Raw genomic sequence first — 25,576 nt, forward strand, 5'->3', positions numbered from 1 at the left:
GTGTGGACGAGCCCTTCCCCTCTCTGCGCAGTGACGCGTGTGCCATCAGAACTCCCCTCCCTGGGGCCCCACAGAGCTTCCCTCTGGGGACGGCTGACCGGCCCACTCAGAGGCGTGGGGTGCAGCAGCGGGCACCCAGCAGGCACTTGCTACAGTTACTTCTCTTCCCCAGCCTGCCCCTCGGGGTCTGTGGCTTCGGGATGGCCTCTCGGCCTCAAGCAGAGGTCTGCCTTGCTCAGCCCTGACAGCCCACTCGCCTCCACTGCCCAAGCCCTGTAAGCCAGGAAACAGCTCTGTCCCCCAACCCCTGTACCCCGGCACCCCTGCCCTTCATTTCCACAACTCCTGCAGGAGAAGCATTTGGGGCTCCCTTTACAGAGAAGACACTGAGGCCCTGACCAAGGTGGTGGTCACAATACCGGGGGCCTGGCTGCGGTGGGGCCGTGGATGAAGCCAGGCTGCGTGCACAGTGTCATGCTCCCAGCCCTCAGCTGTCCTTCCACCCAGAGACAGGGCCCCTGTCCCCGCTGGGGAACCCGGACATTCCTGCAGGCCCCTGTGCGGAGCCCAGTGTCCCTGGCTGTCCCCACAAGCCTGTGTCTGTGGGCTGCCCTGGAGTCCGGCTGGCTGGGCCGGCAGCCACCTGAACCCTTGGTCACGGCCAGACGCAGTCTGAGCCCTGCAGGCAGGCCGTTGGCGTGGGCTCCTCGAATGTTGGGGGAGGGCCTGGGGGGCTGGCCTGGGCGTGGGGCTAAAACACCAGGTGCCACACCTGCACCGCTAGCCAGCTCCCTGGGACCGCTGTAAAGAGCGGCTACATGCGCGACTGCGTGGATGGAACTGGCGAGAGGAAGGGGGTGTGTGTGCCCCTCGACAGGCACAGGTGTGCCGGTGGCCCCGTGCATGGTGACGGCGGAGGCTTCCGGGGCCACCCCACCCGGTCCGCGCCCCACGCAGCTCTCAGAGTTTCCCAGCACTGCCGTCAGCCCTCCTGGCCGCCCCCGCCTCGGGACACAGTCTCCAGGCCCTCTGCCCGCCCCACCTCGCCTGCCCCTGGGGCAGCCTGGTCACCTTGGGCCTTGGCTAGCTCCTCCCAGGCCCGGGGTCACTGGCCCCACACCGCACCTGCTGTTGGGCCCTGCGTCTAACCTGCCCACCGAGGTCCCTGCCCTCACTCACCCTGGGGCATAGGGAGCCTTGGGCTCTGCCTTGATGGGGGGCCCAGAGCCCCCCAGGAAGGGCTTGGGAGGGGCACCCAAGCCATTGTTGTTGTTGCAGTTGAGTGGGGCGCTGTAGCTCGGGGGTGGGTGGGGGCCGTGGCGCCCCGGGGAGGGTCCACCCCCGGGGGGGCTCAGGTGGTGGACCCCGCTGGAGCTGGGGATCGCTGGCTGCCCGTGGGCGTAGGCGGCGGCGCTGGCTGGAGCAGAGATGTCGGGGAAGCAGCTGCGGAGAAGGGGGAAGCTCAGCGCCAGCCAGGCCCCCAGCTCCTCCCTGGGCCCCCATCCAAAGGGCAGGCGGCGAGGCATAGGGGTCGGTTGCTGGGAAAGGACCAGTAGCTGCTTTCAGAGCTGGGGCCCTCAGGCCTCCCAGGTGACAGGTGGAGGCGGGGCCTGGGCTGGGGCGAGGCTGTGCTGGGGCCACTCACAGGTCGGAGGCATCCTCCTTGCTGATGTACTCCTCCAGGATGCTGGTGTCGATGTTGGAGGGCTCCAGGGCACCACTGATGTCGTGGCCTGCAGGACAGGGACAGGGGTGAGCCAGGGCAGGGGAGGGTCGCGGCTCCTGGAGGCACCAGGGCCTCTGGGCCACCCCTCCAGCTGTCTCCAGGCAGGGCCACCCAAAACAGTGCCCTGGGCTCCTCCCCCTCTGCATCTCCATCCATGTCCACCACCTGACACTCCCCCACAAGAAGGCATTGACGTCCCCCGCCAAGGCCACCTGGAGTCTCCAAGGAGGGGAGGGGACCAGCGCGCAGATCTGGGACAGACAAGCCACTTCCTGCCCTCCGTACCCCATTCTAGCATCCTCACATGGGCAGGCCCCTTCCTCTCATCTGTAAAATGGGTGAGCGTCCCCCTGTCTTGTGGGGCACTGTGGGGAGCAAACGAGGCGCTTTACTGGGTCGAATGTCCAGCGGGTGCCCGCCACCCTCCATGACTCCGTCCCGCCCCGTTCAGTAGTCCGTTCCAGATGGCCCAGCTGGGGAGCACCAGGAGCACAAGGCCTGGGTGGGCTAGACGGCACATCCTGGGTGGGGAGGCCATGGGCTGGGGAGCCTCCTGCACCCCAGGCCCCGGACGGAGAGGGCGTGGGGCCCAGGCCCAGGCGTGTCCAGCCCGGTCACTCTCACTGCACGTGGTCGTAACAGGGCTGGGCGGCCTGCAGAGGTGAGAGGCCCCGAGAGGTGAGGGCTTGCCCTGGCTTCAGAGCACAGAAATGATGGCGGCCTGAACTCTGCTCCTCCGCCCACCCTCTCCTGGGCCCTCTTCATTGGCCCCAGCCCCGTGGAAGGGAGGGACTCACAGAAAAGGCGGCCCAGTGCTCTTGGGCATCAGCAGGGAGGAGACGGGGAGGCGCTGGCCTTTCCCTTCCCAGGGTCACCTTGCGGGGGGAACTGCAGGGCGGGGTGATAAGGGGGCTGACGTGGGAGATGCGTCAACCCCGATAATGGAGGATGGCCCCACCCACACTGCTGACCTGGACCAGACAGCCCCACTGAGGCAGAAGGAACCCTCCCCCAGGCTCCTGGGGCCTGAGTCTGGGGTCTGCCCCTCCCCCGGTGAGCTCTGGGAAGAGCTCAGACAGGTCCAGGAACGTATCCGGCTCACCTACTCCCCACTGGGTGGCACTGGGCAGGTCACTGCCCTCTCTGAGCCTCAGTCTCCTCATGAGTAAAATGGGGATATAAACAAGGAATAATTTGCGGGCTCATTTTGAGTACGAAGCAATGAAGGTGTGTAAGGTGCCTGGCACAGAGTGGGCGCTCAGCAAACGGAGTGGCTGACCTCACTGCCCAGGCCTCAGAGCCCTGGGGTCCCCAGGAGCCCCCTGCCCAGGCCCCTCCCTGGCCCTGGCCGGCATCTCAAGAATGCTGAGCCCCGCTTAGGTGATTAATGAGGGCTAAGCCCTCCTAGGAGTCACGCGCTGCCTGGGACAGGCCCTCCTGCGGCCCCCGCCCCTAGCTCACCCAGCCAGGAACAAGAGACACCCACTAAGCATGGCCAATGGCCGTCCAGGGCCCAATGTGGCCTGGGCTAGGGGAGCTGCTCAAGTCGGGAGTGGCCAGTCTGTATGCTGAGGCCCTAAAACTGCTGTCTACCTCCCGACTCCCACCCCTGTTGACCACAGGCCCCATTTACTGAGCACCTACTATGTGCCAGGCACTTTTGGAGCCAAGTACACAAATAATCACAGGATCTCATTAGATGCAAGGGATCCCACAGGCTCCTCATGCGCAGTGTGACAATGACAATGGGGACTAGGATGGTGACAGTGACATCTTATTCTGAAAAGCACATTTTATGTGCTTTATGGGTTTACCTCCCAATCGCCCCTGGAGACCTGGTGTTATGAGCATCATTCCCTTTGTTCAAAGAGGTCAAGTCTCTTGCCCGAGTCAACACAGCAAGGAAAAGTCAAACCCAGGAGCAGGGGCCTGATTAAAAGGGGGCAGATGTGGTCACAGAGACCTCCAGGCCATCCTGGGCCGGCCCAGGGGCTGGGGGCTCCTGAGGAAGGATGGAGATGGGAAGGGAGGGGTACCGGAGGAGCGGCCCAACCCTGGCTGCTGAAGCTGCAGGTTTTAGAGACTGAACTTGGAATCCACGGTGAATGATGGGGTGACGGAGTCATGGTGTTGCTATTTATAGCAGGCCAGGGCCCTCTTTCCCCCCTCCTCCTCCCCTGGCCAGGAGTGTTCCTAATCACCCCTAATCCTCCTGCCCACCTCCCCCGGTACAGGGGGGCCTCAGGCGGAGGCATCCTGGGAGACCCTAACGAGAACCAGATGTGGTTAGAGGGAGGACAGACCCTCCCGTGCCAGGGGCCGGGTGACTGAGGAGGGAGGAGGGAGCCGCTGGGGCAGGATGGGGGTGGGCTAAGGGGTGGGTGAGGAGTTGGAGGTTTGGGGTGGGCCTTCTGAAGGACACTGACCCCACACCTTCTCCTTCTCTGGGAGCCCTTGAGGCCAGCCTAAAAAGCCCGGCCACCAGGCAAATGCCCCCAGCCTCCCCTGTGAACCACACTGCAGATTTCTAACCCAACATTCCAGGAGGACGGGGTAGGGGTCCGGGCTTGTGGGAGCCCAGGGATTCCTGAGGCTGGGGCAGAGCCCCCAGCAACCCAGGAGGAAGGCAGGGCCCCTGGGCATACTCTTGGGGGCCCCCTTCCCCCACGGCTCCCAAGAGGGCCCTGGAACATCCTTGTTCCAACAACAGGTACCTGTCAGCAGGAAATGCACCTCCTGCTGATCTTCCAGACCTCCCTGGGAGGTGGGGAGGCGGCCCGAGGCCCCACGCCAGAGCGTGGTACCACCAGGTCACAGACCAGCGCCCCTGCCCTCCCCCTCCTCAAATCCTTCAACGACTTCCCGTGCCTTGGGATGACTGAGCCCTCCGTGGTCCCAGGCCTGGCGAGGTCAGCCCCCTGCCTGCCCCCTCAGCTTCCCTCCTGCCCCAGTCCTCCTTCCTGCTGTAACTCTCCACGGTCCAGCCCCTGCCTCATTCCGTCCTGGGACAAACATCTCCGCCCCACCCCACCCTGCCCGGAACATCGGGACCTTTTCAGGGCCCCGCCGCAGAAAGCTCATTCCTAGGCGTTCTTTAGGTTTCGGCTTAAATGGAAGCTCCTCCAAGAGACCATACCATCTCTGACTCTCCTGTTATCCTGAGTGGTGGCCTCCTGCCTGCTTCCTCCACGGGCTCTCTGCCCTCCTGCCCGGCATGGAGCTCACAGGCAGGTGGAGGGCCTGTCCATGGCCCACCGCTCCCACTCCCTGAGTGGTCGTGCTGTGCCTGACGCCACAGCACGCGCTTTATAGGACTCATACTTAACTCTCAGAACAGCCCTGTGGGGTAAGCGGTGTTCTATTCTCCATTTTACACGTGAGGAAGTGGGCTCAGAGGGGTCAACGCCTGGCCATGGCTGGCAGATTCGGGAGCTGGGCGGAGCCCCACCCTGCTCCGTCTCTGCAGCCTCAGTGCCTGGGCCCGCGGAAGGCACTCAGTAAACGCTCCTGGACTCAATGAGCAGAGTGGCAAGTGGGGCACCAGAACCTGGCCTGCTTGGGTCCGGGGACCGTGCTGTGGCCCAGGGCCACCGACGGAGGGGGCCCCTCCAGGCATTGTCCGAGCTGAGCACCCCAGATGCTTCTCATTAATTAGGTGCTTTATTACCTGCCTTTAACAGGATCCAGGCACTGCCCCTTCCCAGCCGGGCTGGCACTGGGGCTGCAGGAAGTAAGACCCCTCCTCTCCCCTCCCCTCTCCTCCTTCCTTTAAGGCCACTCAGCTGGGCAGAAGGGAACCGAGGGGACATGAGCCAGGTGCAGTATGAGGGCGGGTGGGGGCCCAGGTGGTCTCACCCTGGACCCTCCCTTTCCCCTCCTCGTGCTCATGCTCACTCCCTCCCCACCAGCTGTGGCCACTGGCTGAGTCTGGGCCATTGTCCTGGGGGACGGGGGAGGGTGGGGGCCCGGCACAGTGGGTGGCTTGTGCCCTGCCCACACCCTCCCCCTGCCCGTCAATGGGGCACTTGTCAATTCATGCGCCAAACATGGCGGAAATCCCGTCAACCACGTGGCTGCAGGCAGGGCAGGCCAGGGCCTGAGAATGCTGACCAGGCCCGGCTGATTGGAACCTGGGCCTGGCAGGGCACGAGACCCATGCCTGTCCCCCTGCTGCGCTGAGTGTCCACCCCAGGTGTCAGAATCTGACGAGCACCCTGGCTCCAAGCAGTGGCAGGGGGCACAGGGTGGTAGCGGTCAGGGGATGGCCCACCTTGGCACCCCCACGATGCCCTGAGGGACCCCCGGGGTCAGAGTCCTGGCTGCCAACGCAGTAGCACCGCCCCCACCCTTCATTGCTGTGTGACCCTCGGCAAGTGAGCTGCCCTCCCCGGGCCCGACGTCCTCTACTGTCTGTGGAGCAGGGGCGCCAGCACCTCGGCGAGATGGTGGGAGAGCGCCTCACACCCAGGGGGCCGTTCCTCAGTCAGCGGGAACTGCTCTGGTCTCGTCTCTCCTGGGACCCCATCTCCTCCTCTCCGGCCCGCTGTCCCCTGCCCCCTGCCCCCACACCTCTCCACCTCACTGTGGAGGCCCAAAGGGGCCTCGCACCTCCTCCCGAGCCCCTCTGAGGCATGACCACGCTGTTATTTCAGCCTCCAGGCCTTGGCTCTCGCCATCCCCTGGGGATCAGCCTTCTGTGACTGCCCGCCCACCCCAGCAGCCCCTCCTCAACCACCAGGTCACAGAGGGCCCCCGGGGCTGCGGCTCCCAGCATCACCTGAGCCCATCAACAAGCCCCAGACGAGTTCACGCGGGACAGGGCACGGTGGTCCCTCACCTCCCGTGGCTTGGACCTTCTATCTTCACTGACAGGGTCTGTGATTAAATGATAACTGCTGGCTGTCCCTGCTCAGGCTTCCACTTGGGACCAGTCTTCTCACTTAAAATGCCTTCCTGTCAGATCCTTGATTTTGTAAGCCACCCCTTGCATCTCCGTCACCAGTCCCGTTAGCCTAGAGCTGAAAGACGAGGACGTGGCTCTCGATGTGGCCATCAGGTGCTTACATCTGAGCCACAGGTATCTTTCCTCCCTTTCAGCTTTTTGCTAAAAATGCAGAAGACGCCCGTGTTCTGCCTGCACAGACCCGCCTCCTCCTGGGGACCTGGAGCCTTTGGCTACCTTTGGATCACAGCTCTGTCCTCCTCTAGTCCCCACGCGTTGCCACCCTGCTGTCTGGTCTACGCAAGGCTGAATGCACAGGTGCTCCCGCACCAGGTCCGACAGAAATAAGCCCAGCAGCTGCGACCTGTTCTTGGGGACCCACCTGAGCCCCCAGGGACATCTGCTCTGGCCTAGGGGTCCCCGGCCCTGACTCCACAGGGACTGGGTAGGCGGGCTGGGGAAGGCCCCGTCACACAGGTGGAATAGAGACTCCACAGCACGGGGCAGGGGCAGGTCTCCTGTAGGGGTACCCACGCCCATCTGCATCCACAGGCCAGCACGGTCCACACGCACGTGCACCCACAGGGGGTACTCCGGGCACGTATCCCAGGACATGCACGTGACTGCAAACACACACACACACACACACACACACACAGTGGCACACCCCTGCCACACTGGCACACACACACATACCAGCGTGTCCCATATGTGCTTGTTCGTTCCACTATTTACTGAGCATCTGCCGCATGTCAGGGGCAATGCTAGGCTCTGGGGACACAGCAATAAACAAAGCAAGACCCCCCCGTCCACACGGAGCTGACATTCCAGAGACAGAGGCAGATGACAAGATGCACCCAGAGCATTTTAGCAGGTGACAAATGCATGGGGAACACAAAGCAGGGAGAGGGGATGGGGGTGCGAGAGCAGGGAGAAATTGCAGCTCCACTTAGGGTGGTCAGGGCAGGCCTCGATGAGCAGAGATAGATAAAGGAGGCGAGCCACGTGGCTATCTGGGAAGAGCATTCCAGGGGGTGGGGAGCCAGTGCAAAGGCCCTGAGGCACGACCGTGCTTGTCCTTGTCCACACCTCAGCACATGTCACAAATGCTCACTGACCCAAAGGTGGGCCCCAGCCAATGCAACTCCGTCAGCTCTAGGCGGAGCCAGCTCTCCCTGAGCAAACTCAGTGTCAAGACCCCCAGAGTCCCCTGACAAAGGTAGCCCCTTCCAAACTAGAAGGGCAGGGAGTAGGGGTCCCCTCCCCGCACCCCAGGCCCCAGGAGGGAGAACCTTGGAGCACAGGGGACTGAGAGATGAAGAGAGGGGTATAGGCGGCCCCTGGGTGGGCACGGAGATAGAAGCTGTGGTTCTGCATGATGGCGGCTGGAGGGGCCCAGGTCAGGTGGAGGGAGGGCTTCCCTACTGGGTGCAGCCTGCAGGCACGGGGAGGACGGGTCGCCCTGGAGCCTCTGGTCCACAGTCCAGGCCAGTGAGGGCTCTGGACCTAACCACCCCGCCCCGGGGCTTTGCCCTCCCTCCCCTTCCCACCCCAGGCCTTGGCACTCTCAGGGTCTCACTGCTTCTATCACACACCCTGGACCACCTGAGTGAAGGTTCTGAGGCCCAGGGGTTAAAGGCTGGGTGGAAGTCACCGAGCACAGCCATCAGTAGTGACAGGAGCCTCAGCACCCAGGGCGGAGAGGCCCCCTCCCGGCCTCACTGCAGGCTGGCACCCGCGGGAGTGGCTGAAGGTCAGGAGGCCGAGGACCCTGGCCCAGCTCTGCCGTGGCCGCCCTGAGTGATCCTGACTCGTTGCCTTCCTCTCCTGCCTCAGCACCCCGCTTTGTAAATGGGGGGACACCACCTGCCCCCTCCACCGAGCCTCAGGGCCCCTAAGAGACATCACCGGCCGAAGCCACTGGCTGAGCACAGCACGCAGGGACAAAGGACACTTGAGCCCCTCTTCCCCCCACCACCACATTCCAAATCTCCCAGGGGCAGGGTCCAGAGGGCTTAGCTGGAGGCACCAGGAGCCGGCACCTGGACCGAGCAGGGCCAGACCTGCCAGGGGCTCAGCGAGGCTGAGTTTCCACTCATCATGCGAGTAAGAAGCCCAGAGAGGGTGGTGGGCTTTCCCAGGCACACAGTGCCAGCCAAAGGCCCCAGCCCAAAGCCTGGGACACCAATCTACCCTGTGGACTGGTAAGTCCTCAAATCGAGGACACACCCCCCAGGCCCCCATTTACCTAACCCCCAGACACCCTGAGAGGTGGGCACTGTGACCACGTCTACATTCCCATCTCACAGAGGAGACAATGGAGCACAAAAAGGTGCGGCAGTGGGCCCGGGAGGGACTGTGGGTGAGCAGCGGTACGGGAGCGGACCCCGCAGCGCACCAGTGAAGGCGTCCTGCCGCTGACCCTGCCCCTCGCTGAGGGGCAACCTGCGCCCAGTGACAGCAGGGGCTGGAGACTCTGAGGTGGGAGAGGAGGGCTCCCACACATACACTCAGGTTGGGAGGGAAACTGAGGCCCAGAGGAGAGAGCAGTGAGGAGGAAGAAGGTGGAAAGGAAGGGCAGGCGGCCCGGGCGGGGCGGGGCCGGGCCACCCCGTTAATGATTCAGTTAATGATTTCTGCTCCCCGTTCTTATCAGGAGGGCAAAGTCCAAGGGCAGCAGCCAATCAGGGGCCCCACTGGGCTGTTACCCAGCAGCCTCTGCTGCCAGGCCCCCCCAAGTCCTGTAAGCCCTTGGGAGTGGGGGCCAGTCCTCAGGACGAGGCCATTAGGCCCAGAGTGGCCTGTCTTCCTCCCCGAGACCCTGCTTGGCCCTGCCTAAGACCCAAAGGGGCCCTCTGCCCAAGCCCCCAGACTTAGGAGAGGCCCAGAAGCCAGCAGGTGGGGAACGGCCTGTGCTCTCCCGCCTGGACTGACCCTAGCCCTCCTGGGGAGCCAGCTTCATGGGGTGGCCCTGACCGCCCTCTGTCCCATAGCCACTGTTGCCTCCATTGACCCAGAGAACATTTCCTGTCCCCCCACCCCGTTTGTGCTGAGTGTTGGGGACAAGAGGGTGAGTCAGCCACCCCCTGCCATTCCTCTTCCAGCTGGACTCAGGTCCTGGGGAGGTGGGGCTGGGATAGGAGTCCTCCCAGGGACTCTGGGTAGACCCTGGCTCAGACAGACAGGCTGGCAAGGGGAGCAGGGCCGGCCGTCACACACCCAAGGTCAGCCTCAGCCTCCTGTCCACATGGGGTCCCCTCCTCCAGTCATCAGGGGGACTCCCTCGAGGCCTCCTCCTGCCCTCAGGAGGCAGAGACACTGGTCCCCATAGGAAGGCCACCCTCTCTCCCCCAAGGCCCCAGTAGCAGGGGAGAGAGCAGGACGTGAGGTGTCATCTCTGGCTAACGCCGGCTAACTTCCTTCTCTCGGAGCCCCAGTCTTGGCCCTTGGGAAAAGGGGGCAAGGAACCCCCTAACCCAAAGGTGGGTGAAAGGTAGTTTTCCCACCAGGAGCCTGGTGCTCTGGGGAACAGTGGGGGGGACAGGCCCTTGTGTCCGTTGTATACATCTCATCAAGAGGCCAAAGACAATAGAGTATGTCTTTGTTTGGTGGCTGAAAAGAATCCCATGGAAGTCCCAACTCTGGTCCAACCCACCTGCCTATCCCAGGAGGGGACACGAGGCCAGAGAAGAGAATGAACCAGCCCAAGCCAGCCATCAGGTCTGGAAGCAGTGAAAACCCAGCCTCCCACCTCCAGCCCTGGTGGGCTCTGGAGCCTGTGGGGGGGACCCCAAACCTGGTGCTAAGGCACCCCCAATCCAGTACCTGCTGGAATCCCCATTCCCCGCAGTCTCCAAGGTTCCTCCACACCCGCCCGCTTTCTGGGGGCTCTGGCCCCTCACTCAAGGCCCACATGCCAGGACTCCGGGCCCAGCACCGCGCCCCTCCCATGGCCCTTCCCAGGGCCGAGATGGGGCTCATCAGAGCTGAAGGCATCGTCGGGACCTTCGGTGCCACTCCCTGAGCAGAGAAGGGGCCCAGGGAGGATGAGCTCTGCACGGGGTCACACAGCCCCCGGTGGCCAAGCCTTCACCAGAACATCTGAGGCCCTGATGGGGTCTTCTGTGCGGCCTCGCCGCTGTCCCCAGCCAGGCTGAGAGTTCGAGGCCCCAGCCGGTCAAAGCAATGAGTACACCTGCGGCCGCAGCCCCGTTACCTGCCGGGAGCCAGTGTATCCTGCCGAGGGTCCCCTCTCCACAGGCCCTGTGCCCGCTGAGCTGGGCGACCGTAGCCTCCCTCCAGGGGATTAGTAGGGACGTCACGGGGGCCCGGCTGTACCAGCCTCCCACCTGAGGCCCAAAGCGCCTTAGCCCTCAGCCCGCCACCGTGGGGTGGGCACAGCTGGGCCCACCCACACGGGCAGGACCAGGGCATATATCTGGTGTGCCTCCAGAGGGGGCCACGTCAGACGAGGCACCTCGATGCTCCCCAGAGCAGAAAGCACAGCCCCTGCCTCCCATCTGTCCAGAGGGAGCAGATGAGAAGTCGGGTGTCCTCGGCCTCAAGCTCGAGAACACACGCTGTCCTCACACACTCGGCAACACACCCGCCTGCACGAGCAGCACAGCCTCCCACCCACTGGCACTTCCGCAGTACACTCGTGAGCACACTCAGACTCTGCCACTCCCAGCAGCTCCTGAACGCCCACACTGGCTCACACGCCACTGCCCACCCGATTCCCTGCCAGGCCGTCCCCTCCCACGTGGCCCCGGAGACCCCTGCCCCCAGCGCCCACCCCACCTTGCCCCCATCTCAGGCTCCGGGAACACTTCTCCAGCCCCTGGCTCCCTCTGGGCCCGCGTCAGTGGGCAGCCCCACACCACCCCCTGCTCCCCACAGACATTCTTGAGCCTCCTCTTATCTCTCTGGAGGAGCAGCACAGCCTCCCCGCCAGGCCAGCCGCATGGCTGAGCCGTGGCGTCAGCCCCCAGCCCCCACCCTCGGCCAAGAGGGAAAGTTTGGCTCAGGAGACAGGGAGCCCAGGCCAGCTGGGCCCACCCCTCTGCCAGGGCCCAGGGTTCCGGGGGAGGAGGCACGGGGTTATGTGCAGGAAGTGAGGGGGCCTGGACCGCAGGTCATCGGGGGACCAGCAGGTTCAGGGCACCGCCAAAAGCCAGGACTAGTCTCCTCTTCCCGCCTCCCCACGGCTCCCCAACTCCCACAAGGCCCCTCGAAGGCTCTTAAAGGGTGAACAGTGCCTGGGGAATGAGAACCCCTGGGACTGACAGGGGCTGCCTGGGACTCTCAAATAGCTCACCATGCCCCCTGAGTCTGGCTCAGCCCTGGTTCCTTGGGGTCCAGGGCTGGCGGAATGCCCAGACTTCAGCATGGGGGGGGGACCTGAGGCTTGGGGATGCCCTTCCCTGGGCTGCTCAGCAAGCAGGAGCGGACAGAGGCACCCACCCCCAAGCCACAGGGAGAAACTGAAGCACAGAAGGGCCTTCTTCTCTCTGTCCTGGGACCCGGGATATGAGCACTGGGCTTGCAACTGGGCCCTGACTCCAGGCCCTGTGGTCCGACAGTCCCAGCCCAGTGCCCCGAGGGCCGCCCCCAGCCTCCCAGGAGCAGGTTCACCCCAGTGGAAGTTTCTGGATCACCGAATTCTGGGTTTTGAATGCACTGAGGAGCAGGATGTGGGCTTACGGACTGGGGAGAGGGTAGGGCAGAGGCTGGGCTCCCCAAGTTGGAGGAGAGGGGCACAAATGGAGCCAGAGGGTCTGGCTAGATGCACCCACCACTGAGGGGCTGAGCAGCAGCGCAGGCTGGGGCGCGTCAGCCTGCACCTCTGCCTCCACACTGTCCCATCCCTCTCGAGTCCAGCAGCCGGGAGGAGGAGGACAACAACCCTGGAGGAGGGGCAGTGGCCACTGTGGAAAGGACAGGAGTGGGTCAGATGTGGGAGAGCTCCACAACTGTTATGTGTGTAAAGAAGGGGGAGGGAGTAGAAGAAAAGGTGCGTGTACATCCCAGACCTGGGGAGGGTCCTTACAGGGCCAAGGTGAGAGGGACTGAGGTCACTCCTGGGGTGGGAGTGGGACAGCACGGCCAGAGGAGGCAAAGCTCCAGGGACAGGTGTGAGCAGCAGAGCCCTGAGGAACCTCGGGGGGCTGGTGGGTGCCCTTCACAGCTTTGAGAGGGTCTCCGCTGGAGGTGGCTGGGATGCCAACTTCAGGGAGGTTCCTGGCCAAGGAGAGCTTTCATGGGTAGGAGGTGGAAGGATCCAGCCCACTGAAGGGAGGGGGAGCTACTTCAAGGGGAATTGCAGCCTTGGGGGAGGGGGCATCCTTGCAGAAGATGGGGTAACAGTCTTGAGCGGGGTCCCAGTCTCAAGGAAGCCCAATGGGAAGTTCATGGCTCCCATGTCCATCCCCAGACTGGGGCGGGGGGGGGGGGTGCAAACCAGAAAGGCACACCGGGGGCCTGGGTCTCCAGGCTGTGATCCCTGCCTCTGGGGGGACTGCTGAGAGTGGGGTGCCAGCCTAAGAGACAGGGAAGATTCCAGCAAGAGTGCTGGGGGTTGGGGCCTGAATAGGATTCCAGAGAATCACAGTAGAGGGTCCCCAGACTCTGGAAGTGGGAAATATGCTTGGGTGTGGGAGGTGTAAGAATTTAGGGGAGTGAGTTCGTGTGGGGGAGGGTGGGGTGAGGGGTCCTGGTCCTGGAAGGCGTGAAGGAGGACTGGGTATGGAAGGGGACGCAGCTTCAAAGAAGTTGTGTGTTGGGGGACAGGGAGCCAGCCTGGAGCCCAACTTTAAAGAAGGTGGGCAGTGACCTGCGGGAGACTCCCAGCCCTGGGAACCAGCACGGCGGGCTGGCTAGTGCCAGCCTGAAGGAGGCGTCCCGGGCGTCCCCAGCGTGGTGAAAGCACAGTCCGGCGTCCCAGTCCCCGCGGAGGGCAGAGGTGGCTCCCAGGGGCGAGAGGTTGGCCGCCCCCGCCGGCTCGCTGTTACTCACCTTCGAAGAAGCGCTGCAGCGCCTCCGTCTCGTCCACCACCTCCATGTCCGGCTTGCCCGGCGCCCACTCTGTCCCGGCCCCGCTACAGCCCGGCCCGGGGGCGCGGCATCGCCGGCGCAGCCGGCGCGACAGTCCCGGCTCGGCTCCCGCTGCCGTCCAGCCCGCCGGCTGCCTCGCTCGCCCCCAGCGCCGCCCTCGCCCGGCCCCTGACCGGCCCACGCGCCCCGCCCGCAGCGCTCTGCGCCCCCTGCCGGCCGACCATCGCCGCAGCCCCACGGCAGGCGGGACGCGCGGCTCTGCCGGCGGCGGGGGCCAGGGGTCCCGGGTTGGGGGTCGCCGGACGACCTAGCCCCCTGCCGGAAGGGAAGGGCGTGCAGGTTACGCCCGGGCCGCTGGGGCTGGGGTCAGCGGCCACGCCCTGCCGCGCAGTCCTCGCGCTCTCCTTGGGCAGGATTCTGAATCTGACATTTTCAGAGCCCACCTTCAGAGACATCCTCCATTTCCTCTCCTTACCCACTCCCATCTCAGCAGTAACAATAATACCAGCGTTTAGCGAATATTTGTCATGTGCTGGCCCGCGCAGCACTTTGCAGCGGATACCTCATTTAGTCCTCAGGGTACCCCACCAAAGAGACACTGTTCCCTGCGTTTTAGAGGTGAGGAAACCCAGGTCCAGTGACAGCGTGTCCTGTGTGAGGAAGTGCTGTCGGGTATAATTTCTTGTGGTGATGGAAATGTTCCCTGTGTTGTCCACATGTGGCTACTGAGCCCTTGAAATGGGGCTATTGGAACGACCAGGGAACCGCCGTTTCCATGTTATTTGAGTGGGTTTGCATTTCAGTAGTCGTGTGTGGCTATGGTAGCCGACGGCACAGGTCTAAGAGTTTCGAGGTGATCAGGGTCAAAGCCAGCATTCCCAGCCAGATCCTGGCTGACCTGGGAAACTGCCCTCTCGGGCACTACTTCCCTGGGTGGTGGGGTGAGCCCTGGGGGTTTACCCCCGGCTGAGTCACCCCCTCATCCCTCTGCCTCCACCCTTGGAGCGCCCCCTCCCCTCCGTCCTGCCCAACTGCACAGCCACCCACCTCACTGATCCCTACAATCCTTCCAAATCGCTTTAAAAAACGTAAATCACGTCATGTCGTTACTTTGCTAAAACCTGTGGTTTCCCTTTGCGCTCAGTGGAAACCACAGGTTTTAGCAAAGCAAACACATGTAAACCCCTTGTCCTGTTCCCAAGGCCTGTCTGGCCCACTGACCTCAGCTGCTGCTTTTCTCTCTACTGCTCTACTGCTGCTAAGTCGCAGCCACCAAGCACGCGAGGTGCCCGCACTGCAACCTGCTGGGCACAAGCTGGTCCATCTGTCTCTCATGCTTGTCCCCACATAGCTGGTTCCTTCTCAGCAGTCCAGTCCCAGCTCACATGTCACCTCTCTGACACCCTCCCTAAAGCGGTTGTCCCTACCTAGGCCTTTTCCCCCTAAAAGAGGTTCATTCAGTGCTTGCCATTGCCGTCACTCCAGAAAGGAAGCCCCATGAGGGAAGAGATTTTTTCTGGCTTGGTCATTGCTGTAGCTTCAGCACCAAGCACACAACCTGGCATGTAATAGGTGCTCAATAAATATGTGCTGAATGAATAAACAATGACATTTAAAAAAAAGATTTTATTTATTTTTAGAGAGAAGGGAAGGGAGGATGAAAGAGAGGGAGAGAAATATCAATCAGTTGCCTCTTTGTAGGCACCCGGGAATCAAACTGGCGACCTTTCACTTTGGGGGATGATCCCCAATCAACAGAGCCACCCCATCAGGGCAAGGACAATGGCATTTTCAAACTGTGAAATCCTCGACCTCTGAAATGTTGGAAGTAGAGACTTCTAGAATCCCAGAGCCAGTGAATCATGTCACTACGGAATGACTCGACTCACAGCCTCTCGGGACCCACGGGAGAGGGACCCTCGGGACCTCCAAGTCCGAGCGGGAAAAACCCACCCTACCCACCGCTGTTCCACACTCAACGAGCAGAGGGGTGGGCGGGCCCACGAGCAGATCGGATGCCAGCCAGTGGCCCCCAGAGGAGGAGAGTGGGGACGAGCCGGGCTGCCCAGTGGGGCTGGGGTGAGGACCTGTGAAGCTGCTCCCACCCAGGCCGCCCTCCCCCTCCTCAGTGGCCGGCCATGGGGGAGGGGTGGCCGGTGCCTGAGCCCCAGATGTGGCCCAGTCAGCAGGCCCGTGGGGGCCCTCTGAGGAGGGTCAATGCCATGACAGTTCTGGGGCTGAGAGAGGGGGTGCCTGGGCTGGCGGGTGCCTCACAATGAGGTTTTGTGCCCCAGGGGCCTCGAGCTGTTGCTCTTAGATATATAGAATGGGATGCTGCTGGAGGCCCCAGCTGTGCGGGCTCCCCCCTCGGGGCCAGGGCTGAGGGGGGGGGAGGGCCGCACTGAGGCGCCTATTCTTTTCCAGCTGATACACCCCAGAGGTCTTTCTCCCTCGCAGCCTCCCTTAAGACAATAGTTATTCTCTGCTCTGCCTCTCCCCCCCCCGCCCCCTCCCTTGCCTGCGGACAAAGTAGACACCCACCTACACCATGTGATTCTTAAAAATGAATTTATTTTAGGGGTTGCCTGGAACCAACAGGAAAACCAGCTTCTTTATAAGCCTCCCCAGCCCACAGGTCTTTGGGTCCTGTTCCATGTGGTGCCGGACTGCCCGTCACTCCAGGGCCGTCCCCGTGAGCTAAGCCTTGCCTTTCCCTCAGGGGATGGGGGAGGTATGCGTACCCATATTTTATCCTCAACACCCCGACTCCTCAGGCTGCACTATTAAGTCTCTGGGTAGCCCTGAAGTTAGAGGGGCAGGAGGGAGTCTCCCGGTAATCTTGCGGGGCCTGGCCTGGTTAGGGGTTCAGGCCCTGCCATCTCCGCTGACTCCAGAAGGCGGCTGAGCAGCTGTCCCCAGGGATTTTTCACCTCTGGGCTGGGGGAAGCGGGGGCTGAAGGGGCCCAGCCAAGAGTTAAGGCTGCCATCCTCCAATTCACCTGGCTGGGGCAGAGCCTGGGGGTGCAGTGGCTAGGGCTGGTCCCCTGAGGGGACCCCAGGGAGCCTTGCATCGCCAGGACTTGAGGGACCCATCCATGGAGAGGAGCTCCCATGGGCACCCCCTCCCCACCCACCAAGCCTCAGTGAGCGGAGACCAAGGACTCAGCTCAGGCCCAGCAGCCGCGGCTGCCCCCCCACCACACACACACCGTGGCTGGCTGAGCCTTTCTCCAAGGCCTGCCCTCTGGTCCTCAGAAGCCTCACCTGTGGATCAGCCCATTATTCCTGCCTCACAGTGTAGGCCGAGTGCCGGGGAAGTGATCAGTAAGTGCGGCTTTCTATGCCTCCAGGTCAGTTCCCAGCGTCCAGTGCTGGCCTGTAAGTAGCGGCAGGGCCAGGAGGAGGCCGCAGGACAGAAGGTGCCTCTGGGGAAAGGAAGGCAGGAACTTAAGGGTTAATGATTACCCGGCTGGAGAGAAGCCCAGGGGAGGGTGGGGCTCAGTGGACTGGCCAGGCCTCCCTAGTGAGGAACTCCTGGCCTCCCCTGGGCCCCCACAGCCCTGGCACCCACCCATTTTACTGAGGAAGCCTAAAGGGTGGTGACTGGGAGCCCAGGGAGACACTGAGGCCCAGGGCACAGCCACTCTTGACTAGAGCGAGGGGGCCCCTGGGTCTGGTTGTCCTCAATCTCTCTCCCACCGTCTTCCCGGCTGAGACTGAGGCACCGCCCAAGCGTCCTGAGTGGGCACCAGGAGGCAGAGTGCGCTCCGGCCCCCCGACGTGCCCTCCTGAGCAACCTTCTCATCGCACATGCTGGCTGCAGGACCTCGGGCACATCACAGACCCTCTGGGCCACCAGCTGCTTCTACCTCCACTAATTACCCTGCCCTACTAGACCACAGGGGGGAAGAACCTCTGAAAACCATTAGGGGAGAGCCCTAGGCTGGCGGGTCTGGATTCTGGGTCTAGACCGGTCAGTACCAGCTGAGTGACCTTCAGCAGGTCTTCACCCTGACCCAGTGCCGGCTTCCTCTTCCACCCAGAGAGGCCTCGAGTGAAAGCAGGCACCATTCTATTGCCCTCCCAACCCTTCACCAAGTAGGGTCACTCTGAACTCACAGCTGGGAGGTGGGAGGTGGGCAGCATAGGGAAATGGGGAAGGTCAAGGTTAGGACAAAGCTTGGCTGGGTCAGTGCCTGGGCCAAACTGCCCATCCGGGTGGGACCGGCTGGAGGAACAGCTCCACCTGGTGTGTGCAGAGGGCAGGCCCGGCTGGCAGGAGGCCCAGATGCCTGCCCGCCCAGCCCCGCAGCTGCTCCCCGGGTCGGACTGTCCTGGAGCCAGTTGGGTGGGGTCCCCTGGGCCTGGCCAGGCATTTTGCACACTCCTAGGAAAGCCCTCCAAGACTTCCCGTGGCCCCTGCATCCCTGATGGGTTTAGCGGAGTCCTCCTCTCCTGCCCCAGCTCTCGCTGTGGGGGTGGGTGGGCACTGTCAGACTAGCCTGGTCTTGTCTTAAAGGGTTTCCACTCCCTCCCCTCCCCATTTTATTTATTTATAGAGAGATGGGAAGGGAGGGAGAGTGACAGAGAGAAACACTGACCAGTTGCCTCTCATGCCTCCAACTGGGGACCTGGCCTGAAACCCAGGCATGTGCCCTGACTGGGAATCGAACCGGCAACCTTTCAGTCTGCAGGTTGGCGTGCAATACACTGAACCAGACCAGCCTGGTCTTGAGCCCCAGACCTCTCAGGGGGGAGAAACGGGATAACGAGACCCCTGTTCCAAGGCCCTGAAGACCCCTGGCACACATCTCACACCAGCAGAGCCCTCTGGCCCCTCTGCCATGCAAGGTGTGGGCCTGGACCAGGGCTCTGACAGCAGCAGGAGCCAGGCTCAGAGGTCCCCTGCTGCCACCCTGCCACTGACCTCAGCTGCAGGCCCCCCCCCCCACCTGGGGGCAAGAGAAGTCACTCAAGGCAGCCGGCTTCTACATTGTTTATACACAGCTCTATACAATATACAGAAACCTTATATACAGATCTATTTATAGAATAAGCTATATTAATTTGTCTCTCCTTTGTACAGCAACGTTAGTTTGGATCTTTCATACATTAAGTACAAAACGTCCTGGGGGACTGGCACGCGCAGAGCTCGTGTCTGTGAGGCTGGCTGCTCACTGCCGATTGCATATGGAGGCCCCCCAGGCCCCGTCGGGAGAGCCTGTGCCGCAGGTCTGTGGGACAGAGCGGGGGTCCAGCTGAGCTGAGCTGAGCTGGGCGGAGGGAGGTGGCTCAGACCCCCCTCGAGTGTGAGGCAGGAGGAGGGGAGAGGCATGCAGCAGGCCCCCCTTCCGGTGGGGGCAGGTTAGGGGTGGGCTGACCCTGGGGCATCCAGGACTGAGTCCAAGTCTGCCCCGGCCCCAAGCCTGTAACCCCGGGTGGCTACAGCCTTGGGCTGGGGAGTCTGTCCCTGATGGCTCGGTCCTGGACATGGGTGGGCACCACGCCCCCTTAGAGGTCTCTGGCCCACCATGGCAGAGGAGGAAAAAAGGCTAGGCCAAAAGTCTCCCTGCTACTGGCAGGTGGCTTGTTGGAACGTTACCGATTTATGATTTGTCGTTTTTAAACTCTAAGAGCCACTGATTTGTTCTGCTCCTTTGCTGGGCCCCGGCTAAGCCAGCAGCAGGGCCCTGGGCGGGGGCAGGGTCTGGTGCCCGGTGAGGCGTGTGAGTCACAGAGTACGGGAGCCCAGCTCCCAGGCCTCTGCGCCCATCCGTCAGGGTGGGTGGGGGTCCCAGGGCAGGGTCTGGGGCTGGTCCCCGCTGTGCGTGCGGTGGAGGTCGGGGCGTAACGTGGGCCGCAGGTGCCAGTGATCGTGAGACAGGCGTCTTGGCCAGGGGAGCCCAGCTGACCCAGGGAGGCCGTGGGCGGGGCCAGAGTGGGGGGAGCTTGCCTCCGAGGAGAGGAAGGCACAAGCGGACGGTCAACGCCTCGGCACACATGTTTTCCAAAACGGGGGTCAGAGCGACGGGTGAGACAAGAAAAGGTGATGTCCGAAACTGAGCTCGCCCTGGAACCCCCGGGGCCACATCGCGGTCATTGGCTATTTTCTTGTCGGGCTGGGGAGGGGGGCGCAGGCAGGCCGGTCGGGTGGGTGCCCCAGCAGCCCCTTCCTCAGGAGCGGCGCGCACCCATGCACATGCACACACACGCCCCACACGAACATGCATGGCCCCCCCCACTCGGCTCCCGGGCAGAGCCCTGGGCTCCACCACCCCTCTGCTTCCCCTAACCTGGCGGGAAGAACCCCTCACGTGGGGGCTGTGGAGGCCCCAGGCTGGGCCCGGCCGCCCCCAGAGCCCCGACTCTCCTGCACCCCCATCCCCAGCAGTGAGCATGGGATCGCTAGCCAGGTGCCACAACGTCCCACCCTTGACCCCACTGCCCATCAAGAAAACACTGTGGACTGGGAGGAGGAAAAGCCCAGGGGAGAGCCCAGGCCAGTGAGGAGGGGACTGAGGGAGCAGAGGCGTGTTTGGTTTCAGAGCCCAGGGCCTGGGGCTGCCCAGGCGTGGGCGGAGGTGGTGTGAAGGTGTTACCTCGGGCCCTCGAAGGAAGAGGGATTTGGGCACCCTCCGTCCCAGGGCACTGACTCTGCAGCCAGGGGTGGTCACACCTGTGCCCTCTGTCCTTTGAATGACCAGGACCCCCAGAAGGAAAGATGAGCCAGGAGGTATGGGCAGGTGCGGGTGCCCAGCACCCACCGACGGGGGTCGACGTGAGGGACACCAAGCAGAGAGGGGGCGGTCCTGGTGCCGGCCTCCTCCGGGGTCTCCGAGCCCCTGCCCTGCCCAGAGAGGGACTACTGAGCACGTGACTGGGGGTGGGGGGCTTGCAAGCCCAGGGTCCATCTGGAGCCCAGTGCGGCAGCTTCTGTAAACATACACAACACTGCAGACCCCCTTGGTGGGGGTCACCCCAGGGGCTGGCCAGCAGGCACCAGATCTGGGGGAGGGGGGGCCAGGGCAGATGCCAGCCTGGACCACAGATGAGAGTGTACGGGGAGGGGTCTGCTCTTCCTCTCGGTCCTGGGAGAGCAGCCAGAGGGCAGTGAAGGGGAGTCAGTATGCCCACTGCCTACCCTGGAATAGGGGGTGCCAGGGTGCCTCTGGGGGGTGGTCGGCTGGCAGGCTGCCCCAGGCTGTCCCCCACTACCCCCTCCCCTGTCTGGAGGGCCCAGATCCCAGCTGTCTTGGCTCTGGGGGTCCTAAGCTGAGGTAGGGATATGGACCCCCTCAGCAGCAGTGCCCCATGCCTGAGGCTAAACTGGCCTCGGGGGGCCTCTCCTCCAAGCTGCCCGGCCCTGGGGGCAGCCACCTGGAGCCTGAGGCGCCATCTGCTCTGTCCCAGGCCTTGGCTGGCAGCTGCCCCTGGATGCTAGCGTGCCGAGATGACCAGGTCATCCTGCTTGGCAGGGCTGGTCCCGTGGCCAGTGGGGGTAGAAGTTCGGATCTTGTCCACCGCCAGGCACTCCTGGCTGCTGAGGCTCGTGGGCGTCAGGTCCATGAGCTCGCCCGAGGAGCTGAGCGGGAAGGAGGGCGACAGCGAGATGCCGGAGGAGGGGTCGGCCGAGCCGGCGAAGCGCCGCGGGGGCTTGGGCACCAGGTTGGGCTCGAACTGGGCGCGGAGCAGGATCTCTTGCTGGCTGGGGGACTTGGGGCCCTCGGCATAGTCGCTGGTGGGGCTCTCGGGCACCACCATGCAGTAGAGGTCCTGGAAGGAGCTGCTCTTGCTGTCCAGGTTGAAGAGGCTGTCGATGAACTCCGCAAACTCCAGCACCTGAGGGCTGGGCGAGTCCCCCAGGCGCCCGTTGTGCAGGGCCAGCTCTCCGCGGGGGGCCACCCCGCCACCCGCCTCTTCCTCCTGCTCATTGGTCACCACGCTGGGGGGCCGCTCGGGGGTGGCGCCCCCGCTGCCCAGGGCTGCCTCCAGGGGCTGGGTGTCCTGGGAGTGCTTGGACAGGCTGTCTGCGGCGAGCAGCTCGGTGCGGGAGCTCAGGGAGGGGTTTTCCTCGGGGATGGCGGGGTCGATGTAGAAGAGGTGGCCCTCGTCACGCTCCAGCACGGCATGGAGGCTGGGCGAGCCGCGGATGCTGCGGAAGCCGGAGGAGCGGCGTGAGTCGAAGCTGTACAGCGACTCCGTGTCCGAGAGGCTCTCCATGGTGGCCAGCGGCGCCCGCCGGGCCTGCAGCTCCGCCGCCAGCCGCTCCTGGGTGGACAGCAGCAGCAGCTCCACGGGGTCCTGGCGGGCCGCCGCGGCCGCGGCCACGGGGGACAGCAGCCGGCCCTCCGAGAAGCCCTCCAGGCTCATCTCAGACTGGGACTTACTCCTGAAGAGGGCAGGGCAGGGAGGGGCGAGACTCAGGAGGGGCGTGGAGACTGACCCCTCAACTCCTTGGCTGCAGGGAACTTGGGGAGGGGGTGGAGAGGGAAGTTCATTCAGGGGCTATTGAACTGTTTTGGTCAGGGACACTTGCAAAAGAAAAAAAAACCAACTCAGAAAAACCCGAGACAGAAAGAGGACCTATGCTGGGTTCAGCCGAGGTGCGCACCCGATGGCCCAAGGCGCTGGTGGAACACCAGGGCTCCCCGAGACCTGCTGGGGGGCCTGCACTGGAGTTCTGTGCTTGTGCCACTGGGAGACAAACCTGGAGGGGTGGCTGCCCTCTGTGCCCCTCCCGGAGCCCCATCCCTTCCTCCCTCACAGGGGGCCCCTCCTGCCTCGCCCATGCAGTGCAGCCTCTGCCGGGTGGGGAGCCCTGCAGATGTCCAGCTGCACGGCTGCCTGCAGGGAGTGAGCGCAGGTCGGGGCGGAGCTGCAGCAGTTACAGCGGGAGAATGGACTCGGGCTCCCTCATGCGGCTGCCTCAGGAAATGCACAGAAGGTTGGGAGCCCCGTCCCTGTGCCCCACGGAGGGCCGGGAATCAGTGAATCCCCCTCCTCAGCAGCCTCTTGGCCGGATCTGTGCCCTCCCTGGGCGCAGGACCTGGGCGGGGAGGGTCCCAGAGAAGCAGGGGGGTCCCCCCCCACTAAGAGCCTGAGCCCCCAACAAAAGACTGTGTGTGAATGTGAGGTGCGTGTCTGAGAACACATGTGCACCCCACCTGTCTGCACGTCACTGGCCCCCAGGTGCCTGAGTGACTAGGTCTGGGCACAGGTGCCTCTGTTCACCCACACGCAGGGCTGCTTGTGGAAGCGTGTCCTTGTGTGTGTGTATGTCAACCTCTGTCTTGGTGTGTCCTGTGTTTGAATATGGCTCTGTGGGGCTGTGTGTGCTCAGAGCAACTGGTGAGGCACGTGTCTGCACATGTGAGCCTCCATGCAGATACACACACATGCGTGTAGGCAAGTGCACGGTGTCCATCTGTCTGGGTCTCAAGGGCTACGAGTGGACCTATGCATGTGTGACTGGGGGGCCGTGTTTCCTTAGATGCCCACCAGCCCACATGGGCTTCAGGAATGGCAGGCTGGGGAGCAGGGGGAGCAGGGCGGGCAGAGACAGAGCAGAGGTGGCAAATCCACCCTTTCCTGACCAGCATGCAGAGCTGCGTGAACATATGGGCTCAGTCCGTGCACAGCACACACATGCGCACGAGCACGCGTGCTCTGAAATCACACTTGTGGCTCCTGCACACACCCTCCCGGGCAGGGGCAGGACTCACCTGATGCTGCTGTTTCGGTGGTCGGCGGTGGGCAGCTCCAGGGCGAGGCCGGCAGGCACCGGGGGTCCTGTGGGCAGCGGCTGCTGCTGAAAGATGAGCTCAGGAGTGAGGTCCACCTCGGTGGGGCTCACCATGACCTTGGCAGCAGAGAGCAGGGCTGTCTTCCCCTTGTTGTAGTTCTCCAGCACCTGGGGACAGGATGGGGAAGCTGGCGGAGGTGGAAGGGTGACCATCGAGTGTGGGGGTGTGGTAGCCGGCCAGGCATCTCAGGCCAAACAGCTGCATGGGGTCAGCTGGGTCCTACTCTCCTCCCCCCGGGTCCCTTCCCCTCCAGGAAGACCCCAACTGGCCCTGTGACTGTGCCTTGCCCCACCCATGGGCCCGGTTGGAGTTTTCCTTCCCTGTGGTCAGCCTTTCTGCAGTCAGGTGATGGCCAAGTCGGCCATGACATCAAGTGCCAGGTGGCCTTCAGGGCCTCTGAGCTCAGCCTGACTGAGGGACAGGTCCCTGGGCACCTCTGAAGCTCCTGCTCCGCACAGGGCCAGGTGGCAGTGTGGACAGGGCAGGGCTGTGGAGGCCAGGACATGAGTAAGCTTGCACCCCCCTCCCAGCCCAGCTGGGGGCTCTGGTGACACCCCTGAGCATCCGCGCCCTGGCCCGGGGACAGAGGTCAGCGCAGCCCGGGCCTCACCTTGTTGAGCCCCTCCATGACCACATACGGGAGGTGCTCGTGCAGCATGGCTGGGGAGATGATCACCTCGTTGAAGGCCTTGTTGTCACCCCAGATGGCAAAGTACGTGGGCTCCTCCTGCTCGCAGCAGCTGAGGGGGCACGGGGGCCGGAGGGTGGGTGGCAGCCTGGCCTTGACCCCCAGGCCCTGGCTCTGCTCTCTGCCTGGGCTCGGCAGAGGTCGGTGCTCTTGGAGGGCCCCTGCCCCACCTGGCCAGCAGGCCGGTGTCCCTGGCTCTTGGCTCCTGTCTCACTCTCAGCCCCCACCCCCACCCCACTCCCAGCCTGGCCAGGAACATTTACTTCAGACAGAGGCCTGGAAAGGCTGACCTGGAGCCTCAGCCATGGTCCGTGCACGTGGCCTGCTCCACCCTGGGCATGGACGGAAGCAGGTACTTACCCACCCTTTCCTCTCTTTTCCCCCACCCCACTCCCTCCCCACCTGCTCACAGCTGTCTGCCACCTAATCCCAGAGGTGATGCCAAGTGACAACTGAGGTATGAGCTGGCCAGGGCCTTAGGGTGACCCCTTCAGGGCCCATTTAACTAAATCCACTTTTAAATGGACCACAGGTGGGGAGAGATGCCCTTGGGGACACCAGGAAGAGGGTGACACAGGGACAAGACAGGAGCCTGGAGTCTTGCTCTGGAATGATCTTTTGTTCTACTTCCAGGGCCCAGACTGGGGCAACCCCACCATGGGTGCCCTGGGTCACCCATCTGCCAGCCTCCACCCCCAGTGCCCTAGAGGATGTGGCCCTGGCCCTGGCTGCCGCCGCCGCCCGGCTGATGGGGTGTGGGCAGCACCTACCAGCACTGCTCTGCAGGGTGGTTGTGGACCACGTGGATGATGCGGCCAGGGGGGTACAGAGGGGTGCTGGCTGACAGGGCGATGGTCAGGTCGCTGGGGTGGGTCCAGAGCCGTGTGCTGGCCAGGGTGGTCACCTCCACCTCCTCGGGCAGCTCCGACTTGGGGATGCATTTAGTGGCCCCCACAATGATTCGCCACTGTGCAGGCAGAGGGGGAGGGGTCAGCCGAACATTGACGGCTGTGTGGGTGGGGACAGAGGTGCTCAGAAGGAGGGCCCACAGGTGACAGGTAGGAGCTGGGGGACCACGGGGCAGAGAGCGGGGCAGTGCCCACCCGAAGAGGTAGGGTCTCAGATGGGCGGCAGCCATGGGGACCAAAGAGACCCCCGGGACAGATGAGGAGCTGCTGGATTTCAGGGCTGGAAAGGCACTGGAAGACCAGCTGACCCCTGATCCACTGGATGGGGAGACAGGCCCAGCGAAGGGCAAGGACTAGCTCTGGGTCATTCTGCACGTCAGAGGCAGAACAGGTCGCCAAGTTCGGCCCAGCTGCACCCGCCGGGCCTGGCCGCCTCAGGGTCGGTTCCCAGCCACC

General features: G+C 63.5%; 2 protein-coding genes across 10 annotated transcripts in view; both read right to left on the bottom strand.

The window, feature by feature from the left end:
* MYRF (myelin regulatory factor) overlaps window positions 1–13,835 on the bottom strand; it is a 32,736-nt gene extending 18,901 nt beyond the window's left edge. For 7 of the 8 annotated variants that reach the window (XM_037137740.2, XM_037137741.2, XM_037137739.2 and 4 more), the window contains exons 1-3: window positions 13,683–13,835; window positions 1,646–1,733; window positions 1,180–1,443 (exon numbers count right to left, since the gene is read on the bottom strand). In XM_037137740.2, coding sequence (XP_036993635.2) covers window positions 1,180–1,443; window positions 1,646–1,733; window positions 13,683–13,728 — 398 coding nt within the window. In that variant the 5' untranslated portion in view covers window positions 13,729–13,835. The remainder of the gene's footprint in view (window positions 1–1,179; window positions 1,444–1,645; window positions 1,734–13,682) is intronic. The other variant, XM_037137742.2, reaches the window with a different exon arrangement.
* A 4,915-nt stretch (window positions 13,836–18,750) lies between these two features.
* DAGLA (diacylglycerol lipase alpha) overlaps window positions 18,751–25,576 on the bottom strand; it is a 58,830-nt gene continuing 52,004 nt past the window's right edge. For both annotated transcript variants that reach the window (XM_053659267.1, XM_053659266.1), the window contains exons 17-20: window positions 24,983–25,179; window positions 24,135–24,264; window positions 23,444–23,631; window positions 18,751–22,110 (exon numbers count right to left, since the gene is read on the bottom strand). In XM_053659267.1, the coding sequence (XP_053515242.1) occupies window positions 21,159–22,110; window positions 23,444–23,631; window positions 24,135–24,264; window positions 24,983–25,179 (1,467 nt within the window). In that variant the 3' untranslated portion in view covers window positions 18,751–21,158. The remainder of the gene's footprint in view (window positions 22,111–23,443; window positions 23,632–24,134; window positions 24,265–24,982; window positions 25,180–25,576) is intronic.

This window comes from Artibeus jamaicensis, unplaced genomic scaffold (genome assembly GCF_021234435.1).
Source record: "Artibeus jamaicensis isolate MK-2021 breed Jamaican fruit bat unplaced genomic scaffold, CSHL_Jam_final scaffold_614, whole genome shotgun sequence".
Classification (NCBI taxonomy): Eukaryota; Metazoa; Chordata; class Mammalia; order Chiroptera; family Phyllostomidae; genus Artibeus; species Artibeus jamaicensis.